This window comes from Papio anubis, chromosome 2 (assembly GCF_008728515.1).
Source record: "Papio anubis isolate 15944 chromosome 2, Panubis1.0, whole genome shotgun sequence".
Taxonomy (NCBI): Eukaryota; Metazoa; Chordata; class Mammalia; order Primates; family Cercopithecidae; genus Papio; species Papio anubis.
Genome location: NC_044977.1, coordinates 17574123 through 17597781, shown reverse-complemented (window position 1 = coordinate 17597781; position 23659 = coordinate 17574123). Strand labels below are relative to the sequence as shown.

Sequence of the window (23659 nt, the reverse complement as noted above, 5' to 3'; positions counted from 1 at the left end):
CAACTTATTATTCATTCAAAAACAACAAAAATATCATTTGCTAAGCACTGTGATATAGAGCTTGGGGAGATGAAGAAAACTAAAGTGTGATTTCCTCATAGCGTTTCTCTTTAGTGAGAGAGAGAGAGAGATGCAGACCTTAGTTGTAATACAGAAACATTGGTGCTAGAATGGAGGTATGTGTGAAGGTCACAGGACAAGAGGGGGAGACTGGTAATCTCCACAGGAAAAATCACATGAAGGTTATAAAGAAGGTGATTCTTAAACTAAATCTGGAATGATTCAAAGAAATCTGCAAGTCACCAACATGGTGAGTAGATATTGGACACTATAGCTTGAGGAAACATCACAAATACCACAAAGATACAACTAGCACAACATCTTCAGGAGTTTATATGTACTTTTATATGCCTGGGACACATACCAAAATGCACAAGAGGAAGTTGGAGAGATAGGCAAGGAATAGGTCATAATAATTTAAACTGAAACTGACTCCAGTCAGCATGCTTGAGTTTTTCTCAAGTTACTATTAATATTCAGATTCCAGAATAGGGTATATACAGATGTTTACTGAAAATTGCCATGTTTACCAGAGACATAAACTCTTGCAAATATATGAGAATACTGAAGGCAAACCCAACAGAGAAGAAAACAGAACTGAGACTGAGACATTATTAAAGACATCATTGGAGAGCCTGGATTTGGCCTGACCCTCACACTACCCCTTTGACTTTTCAGTTACCTGAGGCAATAAAGTCCCACTTTTTATTAAGCCAGTACATTTTTGTCACTTGAAATAGAGAGTCCTATTTAATATAATGAACCAAGAGGAAATAATTAGACTGGATGTAAATGCTAATATGTGGCAGGGCAATGCAGGACTTTATATATCCAAACTAGGTATAGTTACTTCTCATTGTTTATTATGTTGCTTGAGTTGAATATTTTCTATCTAACTCTACTATCATCTTTTGATTTTGATGATAAACACAGCCTCTCAAGTCTGTTTGCCTGGTAACTGGATGGATAGGATTGGAAGCGTAGGGTGAAATGGAGTGGAAATGTCCTTACCTTTCCAAAAACAATCTTTTTCTATAGAATGACTAACAAATGTGCCAGGAGATATTCCAATTTATTTTTCCTTAATAGATGGATAGTTTTGGGGGAAAATCAGTCCTGTCTTTCCTATATCTAATGGGTCTCACGTATCAATTTAATAAAAATTGCATGGATGCAAAAACAAAGAAAAAAAAACAAATGGGCAGACAACATTTCTGGCAAGTTTAGCAAGACAGCATGTTAGAATGTGGGATAATTTGCTTAACTGAAACCTATCTAATTATAAACTAATTATCACCAAAATACTGGAGCTAAATTCATGTGGAATGCTTTTAGTGAATTTTCACAGTTTATGATAACAAATTTGAGGCTACGGTTGTCCTTTATTTGGCATCAGCAGAACTATTTATGGAAGCACGGCTAAACATCAATGCCAGGTGCCAGTTTTTCTTAGCGTTATGGACCCAAGTATATTTCCTTAAGGACCTGCTATTGCTTTATGCCAAAACTCATTTAACCATCTCCTGAAAGTGAGTAAGTTCTAAGGGAAGATTCTGGATCATTGTTTGAAGCCTGTTCTGAAGAACACCAAACTATTTACCTCAAACATCTAATCAATCACCAGGATTAATTCTGGACAGATTCAATGGGAGACTATTTTAAAAAGGCCAAACCCATGGTAGCACAAAACTATGGCTCCATCAATTTTTTCAGCACCTCTTCAATTATTTACACTCTGCTTCTCCTTAAGCCATGTGTGTGAGGTCTCCCAGTTAAATAATTTATATTAGCAGCAAGAAGGTTTTCTGCACAGTATTGCCCTACTACTTACTACTATTATTTTGAAGAAAATAAGATTGTTTACTTATGCATATTGATTTTTTCATAAAATTTAGACTTCATTGCCTAGGGAATTGAGTTAAGTAGAAAATGAGGCTTAATATTAGGATCTACAAATGTGGGAGTAAATGTCTTTCTAAAATGGAAAGGAAAGGGAATATTTCCTGACATACCCATTCACTTTGTCACATAATATAAAAACAGTATTGTGTTTTATTTATTATTTTTTAACTAGTATCTTCACAATATGACACTGATTTTAGACAAACTGGGTATTTGCCATCATGGCAGATAGAAAGATAAGCATCTTCCGAAATGCTGATGATATAGGTGTGATTTTCAAAAACTAGAATTGATTTCAGGATACAAATAATTCTGCTACCCTATTGCTGCCAGGAAAAATTGAGCATCACCAACTTTATCAAAATGAAAATCATTTTCTTTGGCAGACAAAAGGCAATTGATCAACACTTCACAGAACGAGACAAGATATTTCCATTTTGTACAAGCATATTTTTTCTGTAGCTTATCCAGGAAAGCATAGTGCAGAGCTACGCAGTTCAATATAACTTTTTCATTGGGCGCATTACTCCTCGGGTTTGTTTTCGATGACTCGGAACAACACCTGCTTTGAAAAATATCCCGGCCAGAATCATCTTTTTTCACAGTATCCTGTGGCGTGGGACTCTGAACTCTCAATGTAGAATATATCTAATGGTGGGGGCAGACTCAAATCTGCTTCCTAAGGACAATCTTTGCTTTGCCTGCAGCCCTTTTTAGTGTAAACGTGGAGAGGTTTTATTTTTACTTTTGCAAAACTACTGGTTGGGCTTCTCAACATTTATAGTGGAAGGATTTCTCTATTGCTTCACCGTATTTTTGTACTATTTGTATCATCTATTGATATGAAAGCAGAAAATTCACATTCTAAGCACTCATTAAAGACCAACTTCGGCCGGGCGCGGTGGCTCACGTCCGTAATCCCAGCACTTTGGGAAGCTGAGGAGGGCAGATCACGAGGTCAGGAGTTCGAGACCATCCTGGCTAACATGGTGAAACCCCGTCTCTACTAAAAATACAAAAATTTAGCCGGGCGAGGTGGCGGCGCCTGTAGTCCCAGCTACTTGGGAGGCTGAGGCAGGAGAATGGCGTGAACCCGGGAGGCAGAGCTTGCAGTGAGCCGAGATCGCGCCACTGCACTCCAGCCTGGGTGACAGAGCGAGACTCCGTCTCAAAAAACAAAACAAAACAAAAAAACAAACAAACAAAAAAACCAACCTCACATTCTTAGTAAACATCCTCTGAGGTATCTGTTCAGCCCTATCTCTGAAAACTCCCTCCACCCACAGGGCAGGAGTTTGGAAGACTGTTCTCCCTGTCTCTGGCACCCAGTCATACATACCATTGGATTACTCACAGAGAACTGACCCAGACTGGACCAACCACCTTCCCTCTTGCAGGAATTTGGGATTAGGATTCACAATTAGTTTGGCAATTTTCATGCATGGTTGACACTAAGGGAAATGTGATTTATAAGCAATAGACATGTTTTCCTAAATGAACATAGACACAGGTAGAGCACAAAACAGAGATGAGTGGCTGTGCTTTTATTATCAGGAATAAAAGCTGTCTTTCTTTTTGAGAATTTTCCAGTTTCTTGTTTCAGTTTTTTTTGAAACCTAGTCTGGGACATTTCTTCATTCCTCTTTCCGTAAGCGAGCTCATGGTTTATGTGATATCTGCAATCAAAGCGTCCTATTAGATTATTCCAATTTTAAGTTCCTAACAGGCAAAATTTTTGGAAAATAAATTTAAAAGGTAACTCCTTTCATTTACTTCCTAGGTAGAGTTTATCTTTTAAAGTCTGTGTGCATGGAATGAATTAAGTAACTTTCTCCCATCTTGGAAAAATCATGTTCAGTCAGTGAAACTTTACCTTGGCTCTATCAAAGGTTGTAGTCAGAAAATGTCATGTAAAAACAAACAAAAAACTTTCGCATTTGTTGAAAAAGCTGCTTGAGGCCATTTTCCTCAATAGCCTCTATAAATCTTTCTTAGATCATTTGTGCTTCATGAGTGTATAACTTTTCTATTCTCTATGCACATACATGTGCATCTCTAGTAATGATTATCAGAATGACACTTTGTTCTCTCTTGTGTATATGGACCTAATTTTCTATTTTAGTTCTAATCTATTAAACATTTTGTGCATACATTTTAAACTGCCTCAAATGCTCTTAGGAAGAAGAGAAATGCAGATTTAAAAAATCACTATTTCTCTGTTTAGTCCTCTGAGAAAGCATCCTAATAAAAATTAAGACCAATTTAGATATGTTATTATATATATGGGGAAAGTCGTGCTACTTACTGCTTAAAACACTCATTTTTTTCTGTTTAAAACATGAAATTTGGACTATTATTTCTCTTATTTCTATTGAATGACATTAATAACTTAAATTATATATATATTTGAGACATATATATGTGTTTGTGTGTATATATGTGTGTGTGTGTGTATATATATATATGAGACTATTCTGTTAAACAATAAGTAGTTGTCAAAGATTCCCAAGGATTCAAAGGCCTTCTGAGTTGCAGCACAGAATGTGACAGAAAAAGAGGCACATGCCAAAGGTAATTAGAAAGTCCCAAGTCTTTTTGGTGTGTTCTTACTTGGTGCTCTGTTTGTCTGTCAGATAACTTGGAATAACTTAGAAAATAATGGAGTAGCCTTTTTTTCAGTTATTATGCTCAGTAAAAAAAATATGTGATTTTATTCAAGTTCAAATATTCTCAAAACTGTGTCTATTCAATAATTTGAAAAGTAAAATCCTTCCTTAAGCAAGATATTCTGTGTTTATATTCAAGAAGTGATAACATACCTAATACCTATTCTGAGCCAAAAAATATCATTTTCAATATATAGCTGAGCTTGATTTTGGGTAAGTTGCTTATTTCTGTGCAAGGAAATTCATGAGGTGGCTATTATTTTAATTGTAAAAAACTTAAAGTGGAGTATGTGGCTATGGTACATAAGTCTTCTCATTTCCACTTGAAAACAGAGGAGGATTCCACAGAGGCTGCCCTACAAAAGGTCTTTTGCCAAAATTACATTCTTCTTCTTTTTTATTATTTCCTTTTTTCTTTATATAGGTGAGTAGCAGCTGATTCCCAGCACAGGATGGTCCAAAAAATCATACTGAACTCAGTGGAGTTTCCCTCAGAAGAAGGGTAGTAATGATCATATTAAAAAACACCTTTGAGAGCTTTTATGTGTTCTCCATAGTTCTAAACATGTATGTTAACTTATTTAGTCTTCAAAATAATCATGTGAAATGGTAGTATTATTACCTCTTTAATAGATGGAGAAACTGAGGCATAAAAAGGCTAATTAACTTGCACATGGTCACATAGTTAGAAAGGACAGAACCAGAATTTACTCACAGATAGTTCAAATCCTGAGTTCGAGCTTCTAACTACTGTCCTATGTTGTCTGTTTGCACTGAGACATTTGATGTGTTAAGTATTGAAAAGAAAAGTAGGCCAACTTCTAAGCAATTTGATTACCATAGAAACAGTAGAGACAATGGTTCTGGATCTACAAGGTGATATTGCTGGAGTGGGCCTGATGGAGGCCCCCTGACTTGCCTACTGTGCTCACTAAGATTTGGTATCTCAGAAGTCAAAACGTAGAGTTTCTTCGGCTGAGTCAAATTGTCCAGTGCTTAAGCCCTGGGCGGTCAACATACCTTGGGGAATTCCGCTTCTCCTTTTATGTCACCTACATAAATTAAACAAAAACTAACACCAAAACTAGCCAATTATCTTAATAGTAAATTCATGGGTATAAAAAATAAAATATCGGGGAATAAGAAAATGATTTGATTGCTTTTACATAGTATCTATATGCAAGAAGGTAAAGAACATTTTCAATACTATTTTGAAGCTGTTAGAATGGAATTTAAGATTGAAAACTAGTAACAATAATATCAGTATTAATAATCATGTATTGATCTCTAACCACATGATAGCTGGATACTCTTCTGTTGTTAAGTACTTTACAAGCACTGAATCACTGTATACTCACAGGAACCTTAGAAAGTAGGTGGTATCCTTATATCCATTTTCCAGATGTGGAAACTGAGGCACAGAGTGGTTAACTGACTTATTCAAAGTCCCATATTTGGGATGTGATCAAGTCAAAATTTAAATCTAAGTTTAAGGAAGTACAACGCTTGCGCTTGAACTTTTACACAAATTCCTCTTTGCTAATTCTCTTTTGCTGTCTATTTACTTGCGAAATACCTGTCAAATTGAATTGCATGAATCAGCTGCTAACATAAAATTTTCTTTCTTATTTCTGCTTGTATAAGTTCTTCCTTTTCTTCAAGGCCAAAGTAAGGCCATCCTCCCTGAAGTTTTTTGCCAGTTGTCTAGTTTGGAGTAACAATTAGGATTATGGTGATACTTAACTTTGAATGATCACGTGTTACTTGTGTCAGATACTGCAGTGAGTACTTTTCTCACATTCGGAGGCAGATACTCCCTATCCTCCTGCTCAGCTTCACTCTTCACCAGAGTATCTCTTATTCTCTGTCTTAGATGGGGTTTACTGGGACACAGATTCTTCAATGGAGCTTGGCTTGCAGCATGTTTTCTGGGGAGTGACCTCAGCATGGACATGTGGGAGTGCAGGAAGCCCATGGAAAGATGCAGCTGTTGACTTGACACATGGTAGCTGCAAAGACCTCAGCGGACCCCAAGGAGTGCTGGAGCTGGGATGGTCTTCTGGGTCGTCTTGAACTGACACAATGGGCATGGGTCTTTGTACATCACATTGAGGAGTCTTGGATTCTGACTGTCCCCAGGAAGAGGGCATGACCCTGGGACATCCAGCTTCTTTTGGCCAGGGGCAATGTCTGCAGCTATGAGCCTTCAACTATGAGCTTTCAGCAGGCAGAACTACCACTAGTTGGGTCCTGAAGGGGAAATCGAGGCCACACACCACACCTCTAAATATAAAATGTTTTGCTTATTGTTTGTTTATTGTCTTTCTCATCTCTCTAGAATATAAGCTCCAGGACAGGAGAGATTTTTGTCTATTTCTGCTATAGCCTGAGTATGTACAGAATGGGTTCTCAAGAATAGTTTTGAATGAATGACTCTACATACAAATGAATAAATTTCTAGTTTTCCCACAAGGAAACCAAAACATCAATCAACTATATTGCCTTCCTTAGGTCCCAATACCTGGAGAGTTTTGCATTTTAAGAGCAAAGGAAGATAGTATAGCATGTTTGCTTTACTTCATTTATGGGTCTAAGGAGGAGAATCCTCATGAGCCAAGAAACCAAGTCCTATGATGCCTAATTGAATGTAGCATTTTTTCTTTCACCAATTAGAATGTACAACTATGCAACTGAGCCTGAGAGAAGTGCTTTTGCATGGCATGTTAGTTTTGGTGCCTAACTTCCCTCTGCTAATATATCACCATTACCCCTAGGCTATCTAGATTCACTAAGTTTCCCAGATAACTTAATGTCTAGATTTTCTTGGAAGGGTTGACTTGGGATGGCTTAGCTCCAGTTTTCTCAAAAGGTTCTGGTGAGCAGGTCATAATTTACTGTGCTTTCAGAAAGTCCACAGACCAAATATGAACTGTCAGGGAGACATATGCAGGCTTACCTGCTGGCAGAGAGCGAGCATGTATTAGAATTTAAATTGATGATTCCCAAGGTTCTAGCACCTTCAGTAGGTGAATTTTTCAAGGCTAAAATAGTCTAGGGAATTTGGAAGTTATGAGAGCTATAGGAGTGTCAATGAAGAAAGATATTTGGAAGGTTTTATTTTTAGTGTGGTAAAATGAAGGTGAGGAAATAATTAGATGTGTTCTCAATGGTTTCAGGGACGTCAGTTATGGGAAGCTTACTGTGACTGGCTTGCCTGTCTCCAAAACTACATACAGCTGGAAGAAAAATAAAAACCTAGGAAATTTGAGCCTCAGAAGCAAGGTAAGGATGGCATTGCACGGTCCTCACTAGCCACACGTCTTGTGTTTCTTGTACTGAGATCATCATCCCCACCATTCCTTGCTGCTGATCTTGTGCTATTTGAGGATGACACTGGTTCTCCAATCAGAGCTTGCAGCCAAATAACCCAGAAGGCTTATCGACACAGAATGCTGGGCCCCACCCCCAGCGTTTCTGACTTAGTGGGTCTAGTTGGAGGTCTGAAAAATGTGCATTTCTGGTGTGTTCCCAGGTGTTGCTGATGCCTTTGGCGCAGGGCTCACATTTTGAAAAGCACAGTTCGAGCTATACTGACATCCTTCCAATTACTAGAAAGCTCCATGCTCTCTTTGATCTCTACACCTGCACACATACTGGTCTCTCTGTCTAAAGAGAACAAAAGCTCCCCAGTTCTCTCATCTGGTCCCTCCACCCTCACTGCACCCCTACTTTCATGGCCAAGTTTGGCTTAACCTTCAAGTTTCCTTTAAGACATTACCTTGTGGCAGCTTTCCTTGACACATTTGTTTGCATTGTTCTCCTTGTGCTCCCTTATACAACACATATTACTCTCTACTGGAATGTTGTTTAATATTCTGGGCTTCTCACTAGCTGTTGTGAAAGCAGGGAATTGGTTTATCCTTTTTGTTTCGGAATCCCCAGTGCCTATATCTATATCTGGCCCATTTATTAATATGTTTTGATTGAGTAAATGGGTGAATGAACAAGTTGAACAATTAAACATTCTTCTGCTTACTTTAGCTTTTACTGCTTCCACTCAAGTGCCCTTCTCTCCTCCCTCATATTAAATATAACGCAAACTATATCAAATTTTAAAACAAATTCTTTTTACTTCCAAGGGTAACAACTTATGTAACAATATTTAAAATAATGATAATTTCATTCCTTTATCTCAAAATGGGAATAGGAAGTGTATACAAATGCAGAATATATGCATTATGTATATGAATGTGTGTATGTATGTACATAGATATACACACACACATGTGCTAAATTCAGTAATATTGCCATGTTTATTGTTGATGGAATTGCCAAAATTATTTGTTGACAAAATTATTTAGTCTGCTCACTGATTATGCATCCAGCCAATATAAGATAACTAATTTAAAAAAACTGTAGTGCAAGAGAATTTTTAAATGAATGCTGTTTTCCAGAAGCATAAGAGAACATGAAAATCAGTTAGATGTGAATCAGCTATTTTATATCTAGCAGTAAGATTGCCATATTCTGCTCCTTTGCCTATCTTTATAGTATAGTAATGTGCTCACACATGTCATGCTTGGGTTTGTGCACACACAGCTAAATCTTTTAAAGTACTCCTGCAATTTTGCCAAGAATTCTTGTTACTCAATTTAAATTTCAAGGGAACTACTGTTTCCCTTGAAAAAGTAAAGTGTAATATGAATACTTATGCTGCTTCTTAATTCTTCATACAAGCCTTTGTAGAACTGGCTGGGTTTATTTTATAAACATTTGTCCATTCAGTATTGTGACTTGATGGTGAAATAAAGCACAAACAGCTGTTTTGCACTGGGCTAATACAAATTTAGAAGACGTTACATTAGATAATTTAAAATGTTTTTTATTGAAGAGTGGCACCAGGCAAATTAAATTTTTTCCAACTATGCTTTTACGTTTTGACATAAACATATGATATTTAATATTCATATATTTTATATGAATTACTTTTAACCTGACTTGGACATTTTTACAACTCTTTCTTTCAATTCTCAGATTTTTTTTCAGCTCTGAAAAATAATGGATTATCATGTGGATAGAATTTGACCAGGACATACAATTACAACAGGAACCAAAACCCTGTGCTATGTCATCCTTCCAGCCTGTGACTTCCCAAAGGACAGCTTTGTCTCAGCATCATGTGTTTCTACCCTTTCCCTGTAAGAACCATATTTCATATATCATCACTATGATACTCTACAACCAGCTAGAGCTCCCCTAATGCTTTCAAACACCATTCTATCAGTACTTACTGAACAACACAATACTCCTATTCCCTACTTGAGCTTAGTGCATGACCATGAAACAGATGAGGGTGAGTGGTCAACCACAATGAAGAATCATATCCAGCAGTTCTGGATTGGCCTCCATATTGCTGTTAATATAATGAGAAATTAGGTTTTCTTCACTTTGCCCTTGATGTTTTTCTGACAACTAAAATACGACTTTTGAAAAGCCACATCAAAATATAAGTCAATAAAGCTGATTTGTGTAGTCTGAAGAATGGCTCTAACTCTTTAAGTATTACATAGAGAATATATTTTTCACTAAATTTGGGGCAATTTGAAATACCTAAGGACCATTTTTGTTCTCTTTAAGAATTCAAGGTTGTAAAGTCAAATAGCTTGAAAGAAAAATTCAAGCAATTTATATGATGGCTGATAGAAAAAAAAAATCCATCTCGTATCAAGTCAAATTAAAATCAGACTTTGGGAATGACATAAATCAGGAACTCTCTTATCTCTAGTGTGGTTTAGTGATAAGCTTCCTGAAGACAGAGACCATATATTATCTCCTTCATTTCCTTAGCATTCAGCAGACTGCTTGTTATTAATATATGTACAAAATAAACAAAAATAAAATACTAAAAATAGATAGGTAGAATAATAAAATACATGTAATGTGTTTGAAGCAACATTGAGTATTTATAAATACTGAGTATTGTGTATTTATTGGATAATATTAATTCATATGCAATTAATTGAATGCCTTCTATTTGCCAGGTGCATGCAAAGCAATATAAGAGGTACAAAACTAAGAAAAAAATGGGAAAATATTAGTCAAAGAGTGCAAGTCTTCAGTTATAAGATGAATAAGTTCTAAGAATCTAAGGTACACCATGGTGACTATAGTTAATAATACTGTATTGACTACCTGAAATGTGCTAAGAGAACAAATTCACACAGCATACACAAATGAGAATCTTTTTAAAAACGAAACAAAAGAAATGTTCCCTGATCTTGTAAAAACTTCCAGTCAAGGGTTGATGGTTTATATCCCAAAGAAATAGTATTTTACATGCATTGCTATGTGTTACTGCCTTAAAAATAAGCTACTTTCTGTATTAAGAAATACATCTACTGCTATTTGTTACTTTTGTTTTAAATATGAGCCACACTGTAACACTGCCCTTTGATATGCACATTTTACAACATCTAAGTACCTGTTAATAGTTAATGATTTTCTTTCCAGCTCATTTAGCAAAGTTATGATCTTTAATATTTTGCATATTAAGGCCTTCAATCTGTCTTATGGTACATAAGCCTGGTTCCTATCATTTAAAATCCTTATTTGATCTAGGCATAATTGAAATAAAATATCTTTTTTTTATTTTTGTCAATTCAGTCTCTCTTAAAGGGAGACTTCCACTTTCTGTGCAAACAGTTACTCTTCAACAAGACCCTGCATATTTAAGTAAATAATACTAGCTGCTTAATTTTGCCTCTTTGGAGTGTTATACTTGGTCTACCATGTGTACATTAATACAGAAATATGCATTAAAACACTGCACAGCACTGTGAACTTGATGCATTGAGATTTATAAATAGTCTTCTGAAAATCTGCTTATATTCAAAGACACATTATGCTAAGGCAAAATATAAGTAATTAAGAGAGGGTGATGAATTGGAGGTAATAATAAAAAATAATCATGTAGAAAATTATAAGTAATGACTAGGTGAATAAGAAAAGTGAAAGTACTGAATGGGCAGAAAGGGAACTCAGTTTTGGTTCTAAGCATTAGTATGAAAAGGGCCTAATGCCATAATAACCCCATTCCAATGCTTACTACCTGTGGGTACTGTTAAGTTACTGTACTTCATTATGCTTTACTTTCTTGATCTGTAAAATTGGCATAATAGTATCTTCTGCAAAGGCTATAGTGTTTTGGTAACCAGAAAAGATTTTTAAAAAGTGCTTGGAACATAATTAGAAGTCACAAATATGTTGTTATGAAATCTCAATGTTTGAACTTACATTAAACTTGTATCACAACCTTCTAAACAAAGCAGGGATTTCTTTTATCACATGCTAAACAGGTTCCCAATTAGCTTCAGCACAAATTCTTATTATGAGGGGCCTTCGTCACCTTATAGGACAGGCCACTTTATATTCAGACACCCTAACTGCTAGAATATTCCTCTTTTCCACTGATGTTTGCATTTAGATGGCTATGGCTGCCAGTGTTGAAAGTGTGCTATTGATTGGAGATTCCTTTAAATTAAAGTCTTATATACTGGAATTTGTCCTCCTCTGGGTAGACTCATAAATATGAAATCTGCCTCCTGCTTGATTAATTAACTTTTTTATTACTCTACCAGGGTCAGCTGGTCCTCTTTCTGCTTCATGCGCTACCATTAATAATCATTCCAAAATTTCTGGCTGGTGTTAATAATGATGTAGCTAATTTCATCCTAAGTAATTGAAACAGTACAGACTGTGCTTCAACAGACCGGATCAAACATAATGGAGGTTTTTATAAAAGAGTTTAAGGAAGAAAATGTGTTAACAACAAAATTGTCATTTTACCCTACCTAAAATGCCCCCCAAATTTAGAATTAATGATTAATTTGTAGTTAGACTTGCATATATTATGTTTTTTCATGACTCAAGCCAGTTATAGCTTGTTACTCAAAATAAAGCAAGCAATATTGCTTATCTATGGCAAATAAAATTATCCGATTCTTTTTGAACTGGTAGGCAACATACTGTTCTTTAGTATTTTAATACTAATATTTAATATTTTAGTATTTCTTTTTCTTTTTGACCTGGCAGGCAACATACTATTCTTTAGTATTTTTGTAAATCATATTTTCTTTATTTATTTGATTACATGTGTATTGGAACCTGTGTGTAAGACATTTTGAGACACACAGATATACAGACTATAGTTCTTTATCTCACTGAGTTTACAACTTAGTAAAGAATTACGCCTTTGAACAATAAAATATTTAGAAATTCCAAGGAAGGAGTGATGATTTCTTGCTGGCAAGAACACTTTAGGAAGGTAGCATGTAAGCTACAGTGACTATTTGTAATGTGATCATTTTCTGAATACTCCAGTTGGAAGTCATAGAAGAATCTTAGATATGATGAAGATACAGATTATTTTGTTCATGAAGCATCCAAATAATCTAATTTTTCCAGAGAATACGTTAACTTGGAAAAATCGATAGAAATGATGTCAGTTTGGATTACATTTGGAGGGGGACCTGATATCTTGCTGAGAAATTAACATTCTATTCAATACAACATATGCAACGATTTAGAATTTTTAAGTGTGCAAATGGAATTTAGAAAAATTCATCAAATGGGGACATAAAAATGGATTAGGGAGGAAGAAACTGAAACGTAACGTTGCATCTTATTTTTTAGGATCATTTCCTACCTACAAATTGCTAAAACAAGCCAAATTTCTTATATGTCAACCGTACTAAAACAGCTAAATCTTATGTATATTTTCAAAATAATTAAGTGGTTACATTTATTCATTTGTATCTACATACATACCACTTGTTGAAAAATATATAAGGCATGACATAAGATTTTATTTTGAAATACCCACTATAATGTAATTATTTTATAGTTTGGTTTGTTCATGTTGATTATAATGATTTTTATATGATTATTTTATGTGCTATAAATTTAGTCCATCATTATTACTTTTGGTAAATAATACATTTTAAAATGTTGACAGATATGCCTTTTCTGCTACAAAACTGATTTATGCAGCCTACAGGTGAAAACTTAAATTTACATGCTGTTAAAATGTAAGCTGTAATTAATCTTTTCAGGAAAAAGGAATGCATTGCTTATATGTTGGCAATGTATCAATTCTCATGGGTCATTTAGATAATTATTAAGGCAATGGAAGAGGTAAATTGCCAATTACTACATGTAAAATTCCAATTTTCTTTCAAACACTGGCTTTAAGCTATGGATTCTGTTCCCTTTTGATAGCTCATAAGTTATTTTTTTAGTATTTAAGCAGAAGGTTCAGGCTGGCTACAATCTAGTAGAATACATTTTATTTTGGTTTTAAAACTCCACATGCAAAATTACTTACTGCTACTATAAAATGGAATTTAATGTTATACAAATCTTGCTAGTGTTTTAAATAAAAACAAAAGTTTGATTTCCTTATCTTTATTACTTTTTAAAATGTATAATTTAACAGGATTATTGTTAAAATGTATCAAACATGTTTTTTTTCCAAGCAATTTATAAGTTATGGCTAATATTACTGGAGATGTCAACAATTTTTTATTTTGATTCTCATTATTTTCAGCAGTGAAAGGCCAGAAAATAAGCTCAGAAATAATAAGAAATTTGAGGTAGTTAAAATTTGCTATTACAGCTGTATAAGCCAAATAAGACTGTACTTGACCAAATAAGACTGTACTTGTGTGTGTGTGGATATGTGTTACGGTTAATGCTTTGGGGTATAATATAGATTTTATTTTAATATTGAGAAAATTCTTACTAGCTTCTAACACCTAATTTCCATCTATCTTCCAAGAAAATCCACATGAAGTATTTTTATATTCTTACTTTCTTACTACTGATTCTGTAATTTTATTGTGGTTTTGATAAATCTATTCTAAAAAAGTAGGGGCAATCAAGTACAGTACCTAATAATAAGGCCAGTACACAGTAGGCACTCAATAAATGCTGTTAGTGGACATAATATTAACTGTACACTTAGCCCAGCAAGAAATCAGTGGATCCATAAAATGCGAACATTGAAATACCAGGAAATAATTTTCTGACTATATATCAGTCAATTTGATCTATCAATCAATCTGTCTATATTTCTACCTCCGTATACATATATGCAATAAGGAATGTTTTATAGATTTAGGTAGATGGGAAACCAATAGCTCTAGTTCAAGTAGACTCATTTTACGATGCTAACAGTGATAATTGGTAATCTCAGCGTTTGTCAGCCAGTTAGAGAATCTCCACTAGCATATTTTGAGACTGGAAAAGAACCAAGCAGTAGTCTCTAAGTGCAAGAGGGTTGCCATAATTTTTCTTCAGATGCCGCTATGTTTGTAGCACAAGTAGCCTGTTAAGAACATTATGATTTTCAAAAGGAATTATTTCATAATTATATTATTGCCTTGGTCATTAGCAAAGTCAAAGTTGGACAAAATAAAATAATATGACTAAAAAGAACTGAATTATAAACTGCTTAATTTTGTTTAATTTCAAAAATTTGAACCAGATCACCAAATGAGATCACTCCTTTCCAACCCATACCTCATCTCTATGAATGTATTATAAAGTTAATTAAGTGAAATACACAAGAGAGAACTTAATAATAAAGCTGACATTACAATAATTCAGGCACTACTTGAGAAACAAAGGCTATAAAAATTTAAAGAAGAGCCAGGAGGGTATGGAGAGAAAAAGATGGATGCCAACAGTTGGGATTCACATCATCATATCCTTGAATTTATGGGAAACCTATCCATATGCTACTATAGCATTATTCACTGAAATTCTCTCCTGGGTATGAACAGCAGGCTTTGAAAATGCTATTTAAAGCTAACCAGGTTTTTTTTTTTTTTTTAAACAATCCTTTAAATTATTTTCCCTCAGACTGTAAATTGACTTAGGAGCCATTCTATGTTCTCAAACATCAGGTTTAGACAAATATATTATTTTCAGGTTCTTCTCAGGCATTTTATCTTTTCAAGATTTTAACCAAAGTCATTTTTATGGCATTCACAAATCAGTAATTCAGAACAGAGTTTTCACCATCTTCTGCTGCCATTGTCAGATAGTTCTAGGGTTCTAATCTTGTACCTCCACTCACTAGGTATCAGATTTCGGTAAAGCTACATAAGTTTCTAAAATGAGGCATAATCTTGTCAGAATTAAATGAGGTAATATGTGTAAATTGCTCAGCATAGAGTCTTGCACGTATTACTAGTCATATTAATCCAGGATTCAAATCCACCAATGGATCCGGCATATTTTCTGGATACATGCAAATGCCCTTAATATGGCTAAAAAGGGCTCTTGGTTTGACCCGTGTAACTCTCCACCTTCATCTATCACCATTTTGCCATTCGTATCTCCTCACCACAGCCACACCAAATTATTTACTCTTTCAATATTTTATGTTGTTAGAGGCCTTTATGCTTTTTCTGTTCCATGACTATTCTTTCAAGAAAGAGTCCCAGCCTCTCACCCTCCAGAAGCCTTTCACCACTCACATGTGCTGAACTAGTCATCTTCATTATGCTGTCACCATACCCTTTGTATATTTTTATGATAGTACACGTCACTAATCTTGTATTTTTTTATTTAAATTTTTTATTTTCCTCCCAGAAATATAGACTGAAACGCTATTAGCTCTTATTATTATTTTTTTTATCCCCAGAGCCTCATACGAGTATGGCACATATTAAATATTCTATACATGTTGGTTGAATGAGTGAATTGTACTGAGTCACTTGTGAGTACGAGACCTTTCTTTTTATCACAGAACGTCTGAAGAAACTGTCCTCAAAGTACAGTGAGTTGAAATCTAAAGTTAAAACCAAATCAAACTGTTAATATTTAAATCAGAATTTTTGTTAGTATTACACTAGATGACCTTCTCTAAAAGTCCCAAATGAACACAAATGACTTATTTAGATTTAGCTCTATGAGTTTATCTGAGAGTGCATTTCTAACTTAAAAACGCAACACTCAACAATGTCACACTTTAAAAGTCAGGTGAATTTTTTAAATCTGCGAAATAAAACAAGAGAAGTGCAAAGGCTATTAACTTTTCCAGGCTGTGAAAAGAAACACAGCCTAGAAAAGACAATGATTCGACTATCTCGGACCAAACTTTCCTTGGACTGTATCCTTAGCTTTATACCTAGGCTAAGGTTTGACAAGTGGGCAGGGAAAACAAACAAACAAACAAACAAAAAACAGTGAAAAAGACATAACAGGGACAAATCTTTTGATATTTTTATACAGATTTCATTGTGGATCTATGTTTTGTGATCATTATACTCTACTCCCAATAATTTTCTCTCTAGTTTCAAAAGTCAATAGTCTCCAGCAGAAATTCAAATGACTAATACTGATACAAACACTCAGGTCACAAGTATTCTTTTTATTAATTAGGTTACTCATTCTCCCTAAGCTGGGGTCCTTCTTACTTAAATATATCAGCACTTTTTCCCTTTGTAGTTAGATATAATTGTAACGAAGAAGTTCTTATGTGTGAATACTATTCATCAACGTAAAACAACAAAAATATTCCTTCTGTCACAGATCTGAAACCCAAGTAGCTTCTTTTTGAGGGAGTAATAAACTGAGAAACTATGGCCTATTTCATGGTCTTACAAAAGACACTTCATAAAAATACAAATGATAAGATGTAGTAGGATGGTGGAGTAGCTAACAGCATAGGCCTTTGAATAAAACATGCTTCCACTTCAAATTTTAGCTTAGCTTCGTACCAGTTGCTTAAATTTGGGCAAATTGTTCAACTCCTTTATAGGTAAAATTACAAAAATAATACTTGTCTCACTGGATGTTGAAAGGTTTGAATGAACAACTCCATGTAAAATATTTCATGTCATTTTAGGCATTTTTAGGGGCTCAATAAATGCTAGCTATTATTATTGTTATCTATAAGAAATTACTATAATAAATCTACTTTTATGGAATTATTATATGAATACAGTATTTTAACAATGATGGAAACAGATTTTTCTTATATATTTGGACACTTTTTCATAAAGATGTCTGGCAAAAGCAATCCCTACTATTCTCACAAAAAGAGCAGTAAGATGGATTTCTGAAGGCCAAAAAGAGTTCATTGGTAAAGCTGGGTTTAGAATGAATAAAAGACCTCAAAGCTGGTGTTACATGACATTGGAACATCTCACTCCCTTCACCTCCCATTTTGGTTTTCAGCATGTTGAGGCTCCGGAATTAATGTGGGTTTCTGATGAAGCCCATATATCCGTACTTAAACTTATAATGTACATGTCAGTGGTGTTTATCTCCTGACCACTGTTTTTATTGACCTGAGATAAAAGGCCAAAGCTGCACAATTCTGAAATGCTAAAATCATTTGTTCATGACTTTATTCTCTTCCAAGTTTTCATTAGGATCATATCATGATGCCAGGACTGGTGAACTATTAGGCATCCATAGAGACTCTGTGTAACAGCATAAAGGGCCACATTTTGGCCATATTACTATGGTGGTAGAGTAAGGCATTTCATGAAAGCATTTAATGATAACACAAAGTATTAACTGAAATGACTGTGTGAGTATTTACATGAACAAACTCTCATTTAAATGAAGTATTAAAAACATGGGACACCTGATTTTTAAATATCAGGTCAAATTGGAATGATACTAAATTCATATCTTACTGTATATCCTTGCGTGAAACTTACTTTCATCTCCTGTTTCAAATTCAAATTTCTGACTGTAGCCACTGTATCCTGTTGCAGTTCTCACTCGGATGTGAAATACATACTTGGTGGCTGGCTTCAGACCTGTGATGATGACACTGGGGGCCTTGGACCTTGTGGAAGAGTAGGTCAGCTGCTCATGTTCCTGGGGGACAGAAAAAAAGGAGAAAGGAAATGAAACGGAGTTATTCTACCTTTTCCTAGAAATATTCCAAAGTTTAATTGAGGAATTATGCTCTGAATACTCAAAGTATTGATTACAAAGTAGTGTCATCAGCATGGTTTTCCATAATTTGGCATTTAGTTATCACAACGATGCATATGATATGGTCCTATTTGGAAATTTATTAAGAAACATGATTAGTCTTATATACACTGAACTTGTATTTTTGGTGATTTAGATTCCTGACCCAACTCTAAGAAATGGTGGTGGTGTGAGAATATGTTTACATAGAATGGCAGCTGCATCTTGAGCAAAATGGGCACATCAGATCAGACCACACCAGCAGAGTGTAAGGAGCAAAGGTGGGAGAATTCAAGTACCAGCTACTCACTTCTACCCGCAGGTAGTGCCAAAATGCCGGCGCTATCCGTGGGTAGACCTGTGGGTGAAAGGAGAAATAAATTAATTGCTTTTTAAAGTTTGAAATCTTTCATCCTGAAGTCAATTACTTTGTGCCGTACTTCAGTGTTTCCCCAGTAGTAAAACCGGAAATTGACTCAAATTTAGGAAATAAAATGATGAATTTTTTCCTGTAAGGGAGAATTGACTCCTCCCCTAAGTATTATAGTTTATTTTTAAACATATATTAGTTACATAGTGATTGTGAAGTAGATTTACAAATAATCTGCCCATGGAAAAGCACTGGAGACACAGAAAGGCATGAAAGACTTACCACACCTGCAGAATCAGGCAGGGCTGGAGGCTTGGTTCTCAGTCTCTTGCATGAATTGCCAAATTATCTCACTTCACTAAATGGAAGTGAACTTGCCAGGGCTTTCTGGATGATCTAGGCAGTCAGGATTTGTTACATGATCTCTGTTGCCCACTACCTCAGAACAGGACAGTTCATTTTACCTGTCTGTGTAAGAGATTGTCCACAATATGCTGGTAGTGGGGACAAATTAAACCTACACTGTTTTTGTACGGTGTTATTTTTCAATAACTTTACAATGATATTTTAATAGGGTATCTGGAAAAAAATGCATTTGTGTAAACAAAAGCCATAGGTCAAGCTAGGTCAACAGGCCCTCAAGTTAATTTCCACCATTCTCATAAGAAACCTAGAGATTTTCAGAGATGAAAAATGACTTTCAAGGTCACTAGTTGAATCATCCATTTGATGTTTAAATTCTGTCTATAATATTCCCATCAAAATTTCATCTAGTGTTTGCCTGAAAACCATTGTTATTTAGGAGAACTTCCCAACTAACAAGACAAGGTATGAAAAATGTACACATATGGAGAATGTGTCAAGCTTCATGTATTTGCTGGTGATGCTTTAAGATTTAGAACTATGAAAATCATTTCTCTTAAGCTACTTTTCAGGAAAAGGTCTTATCTTAAGGATCATTTTTAAACTTTATGACCTTCCTTGTCAGAACTTTATATGCTATATGGTTATTCTGTGTCTAGCTAAAGAACTGAATTTGCCATTTATACCCCAAATAATAAAACTGCATATTAAACATAAAGTACAAAGAAAAAAATGAGTTAAGAACAGCAACATTTTAAGTAAAAAAAAGACAATACCAAAAAACTGCAACTTATATTTATCTCTAGGTGATTTTAAGATTAGAAAGTAAATAAATATTTATCAACCTAGCATAAAATACAAGCAAATAAAGTCTATAAATCATCGGTGGTGACAATGAGCTGTTAGGGGTTAAATGTAGGAGCTTGCTCATATCAAGGCATTTATAATTAGGTGGCTTAAAACACATGTTGTGGAGAAAAAATTCTTGTGAGCTATTAGAAAAAAAGATATTGTTTCTGGCAGGAATTTCTAGAACATTTGGATTTTTCAATCTCATATACAAGTGGAGAATATGCTACTTTTCACAGAATTTCTACAACATAAGAGTTATGGTGCATTTTGAGTGCTGTTTCACAATGTGAAATGATGACTGAGATAAGAACTTTAAAGCAATGAAGAAAAGCATTTAGTCTTATCCCAAAAGAGAGAAGATATGGTTCAAAAGTTTACTCTTAGAATGGCCCCAGGATAATTACACGTCTTATCCTTGTTGCTTCCCCAAAAGATAGCTAAATAGTAATTTCCTATTCAGTAAAGTTATAGAGAATAAAGGACACCTTTTGCAGGCAGTTTTTAGCATTTTTGTTGTTACATACAAAAGTGTACCTGCAGCTAAATCCTTGGAATAAAAAATCCAACAATAGCAAGTGTACTTAAAGGGTTCTTCAGCCCGAATCACTCACCACTGGTGAGTGCTGCTGCCTTGTCTTATGTCTTGCAGCTTGCTGACATGATGAGGAAGAGGGTCCAGGAAGAAGCAGTCACAAGAATTCTTCACAGTACAAAGCAGACCTCTCTCCTCCTGGTGTTTTTAAGCTCTTGGGAAACCAAGTTAGCTTTTATCTGTGTTATGCATAGGTAGGACACTATCGTCCCAGAATTTTGGCCAGTTGCCTTTCTGCTGATGCATCAACTCCAATTCAAAGGTGCTGTCACCAGGTAGAGACCACACTTTGCCATAGAGCCATTGAGATGTTTTCTCCATCCTGGCAGGCTGAATTTCGAATAGTTTAGATAGGGTATGTTGGCATGCTTTTCTGGAGTTTGTACCATGATGGCACTGCTAGCTGTATGTCACGTAAATCTTCAACTTAGCTAGGGAACACATCCCATTGTTCATAAAGTTCTATTTCTCATCTTTGCTGAATCTGTAATAAAATTCCTCTTCTCATTCTTAATATTATTTATTTTTGTAATTTCTTTTTTTCATGATCAAGCTTTCCAGAGGTTCAAAGACATTTTTGGCTTTTTCCTTTTTTTTTAAATCTATTATATTTGATATCTGTTCTTACTATAAATTTTCTTTCTTCTTTCTTCTTTCTTTTTTGTTAGTTATGTTGTCTTCTAACTTCTTATGTTTCATGTTTAACTCAATATCAGCACATTCTTTCAAATATATAATTTAAGTTTACAGATTTCATGCTAAGTACTGCCATAGTTATACTTCATAAGGTTTCATAAAATGTATTATTAATTGGTTCTAAGTACTTGTTAATATCTAAAAATATGATTAACTTTTTTTTTGTGGCAGATCCAGAACTATCGCACATTTTTGTGGATTAAGACGTGGTATCAGGGAGTAAATAAATGGCATAAAATGAACCTCCAAAGGCATAGTCCCATGGGTTGCAAAGCAACTGAACCGTGAATAGTGCAGTGGATGCTCACTGGCTGAGAGCACTGGCCATCTTGTGCACTAATGCTTGCTGGCTGAAAGTGAAACAGCTTGTAGCAAGACTTCTTCTTGGATGAGTACAGAAAATAGCACCAATTGTGGGAAAAAATCATCGAGAAGCAACAAAATTTAACACATTTTTAGTTGTATCATTTTCTAAAATAAAACATATATACAATTCCTGTTTGATATATTTGTATCCAAATTAAACAAAATAATAGTTCAGAACCAAATAGTGTGAACATAAAGCACTGTCAAACAGGGCAGGCACATACTATTCTCTAGAGATACTGACTTTTACTTATGATTCTTTTCCCATGGGAAGACCCTGGCACTTACATTTAGGTACTGATCCTTCCAAGATGCTGAGAATGAAGGCTTTTCTAGGAATCATATTGTCACACTGAACCTTTCATTTACCAGAAATACTGAAGTTAGCTTTATCTCTATAGGTGTCAACTTTTAGAGGTGTCAACTTTTCATGGTAACTAAAAGGGATCCTCTTGCTAGAGTCTGGAACCTATTAGCATTCAGTCTGAAAATTATAACTTAGTGAAAAGAAATAGGCTCAGGTGTTCAGACCCTATGGTATATCTTTCTACAGTCAGAGATAACAGGACCTGTATCAATAGAAGATAGCATGGAGAGAATTCTAGGTTAGAGTTCTCCTGTCTTGGATATTATCTTGATTCTGCTTCTATTATGTACCCTGTCAAATTACCTTTTAGGTTTTGATTTACTCCTCTAGAAGACTCATTCATTCTACAGGAACTCATTGTATCTCATGGTATGTATAAGGTTCTAGAGCACTTTTTTAGGTGTAGCTTACGTAATCACCAAAGTTCTACCTAGCATTTCAATTCGATATTTTTTTAATGTCAGAAATGCAGGTGTTTTCCCTTCTGCTGTGAATCATCGTCAACACTCCTCATCACCCTCTCTTGGGTTTACCATTTCCGTTTATGGGAATAGATTCAATAGACCAGCACAGTGGTCATCTTTTAGCTGGTTTGCTTTCTCCTAAAGTCTTTGGGCCTATTGGGATTTCTAAAAGGTGTCACCTCTTTTATTTTTAATTTTAAATTAATTGGATTAAATATATGATTAAAGTTATATTTTAAGTTATTCTCTAGACATATATATCTAAAGACATAACAACAATCATAATAACAATGATTTATGTAGAGCTTTACAATTTACAAGGTGTTTTCACACACATTTAAAAATTTAATCCTCATAATAGTCTTGTGAAATAAGAACTGGTAATACTTTTATTTCCATTTATCTATGATCAAATTAGTCCAGAAAGAATAAACAAATTAGCAAAGCAAGTCACACAACTTGGCTTCCATCTAAGTTTTGCTTTTTCCACTACACCCCATTTAAGCAAATATGTCCAGAGTATATATGTCTATGGATTAGACTGAGCCAAAGTAGTTTTTTTCCACACTTTATGTTCTCAACCATCTATACACTAGAAGTAACTTTAACACAGCTTATGGACCACATAGTAATGATTTGTTGGCTAATCATTAGACTATGTTTATATGAACAACTAGTTCCTCAACTGGAAAAAAATTCTCAACACCAAATGTTTAAATACACATTTCAAAGGTAAAATTATTTCTATTAAGGTTAACAAATCCATGCATGCTGCCTTTATTTTTATTTTATATTGATTTTATGTCATATAGGCAGATATTAAGTAATATAGGAGGCAAATAAATCACCCAATCTTGCATGGAATATACAGTATTATGGTTCAAGCCTGGGAATAGAATTTGTTTAACAAAGTCCAGGAGATTCTTTTAGAAGTTTTGATGTATAAAGGTAACTTCCTGGCTT

The 23659-nt window shown here is 34.8% G+C and overlaps 1 protein-coding gene across 6 annotated transcripts in view; it reads right to left on the bottom strand.

Annotated features, from left to right (window-relative positions):
* EPHA6 (EPH receptor A6) overlaps positions 1 to 23659 on the bottom strand; it is a 928471-nt gene that overhangs the window by 277423 nt on the left and 627389 nt on the right. For 5 of the 6 annotated variants that reach the window (XM_031661826.1, XM_031661827.1, XM_031661836.1 and 2 more), the window contains one exon: positions 18365 to 18527. In XM_031661826.1, the coding sequence (XP_031517686.1) occupies positions 18365 to 18527 (163 nt within the window). Of the gene's footprint in view, positions 1 to 18364; positions 18528 to 18936; positions 18985 to 23659 lie in introns of all 6 variants that reach the window. The other variant, XM_031661852.1, reaches the window with a different exon arrangement.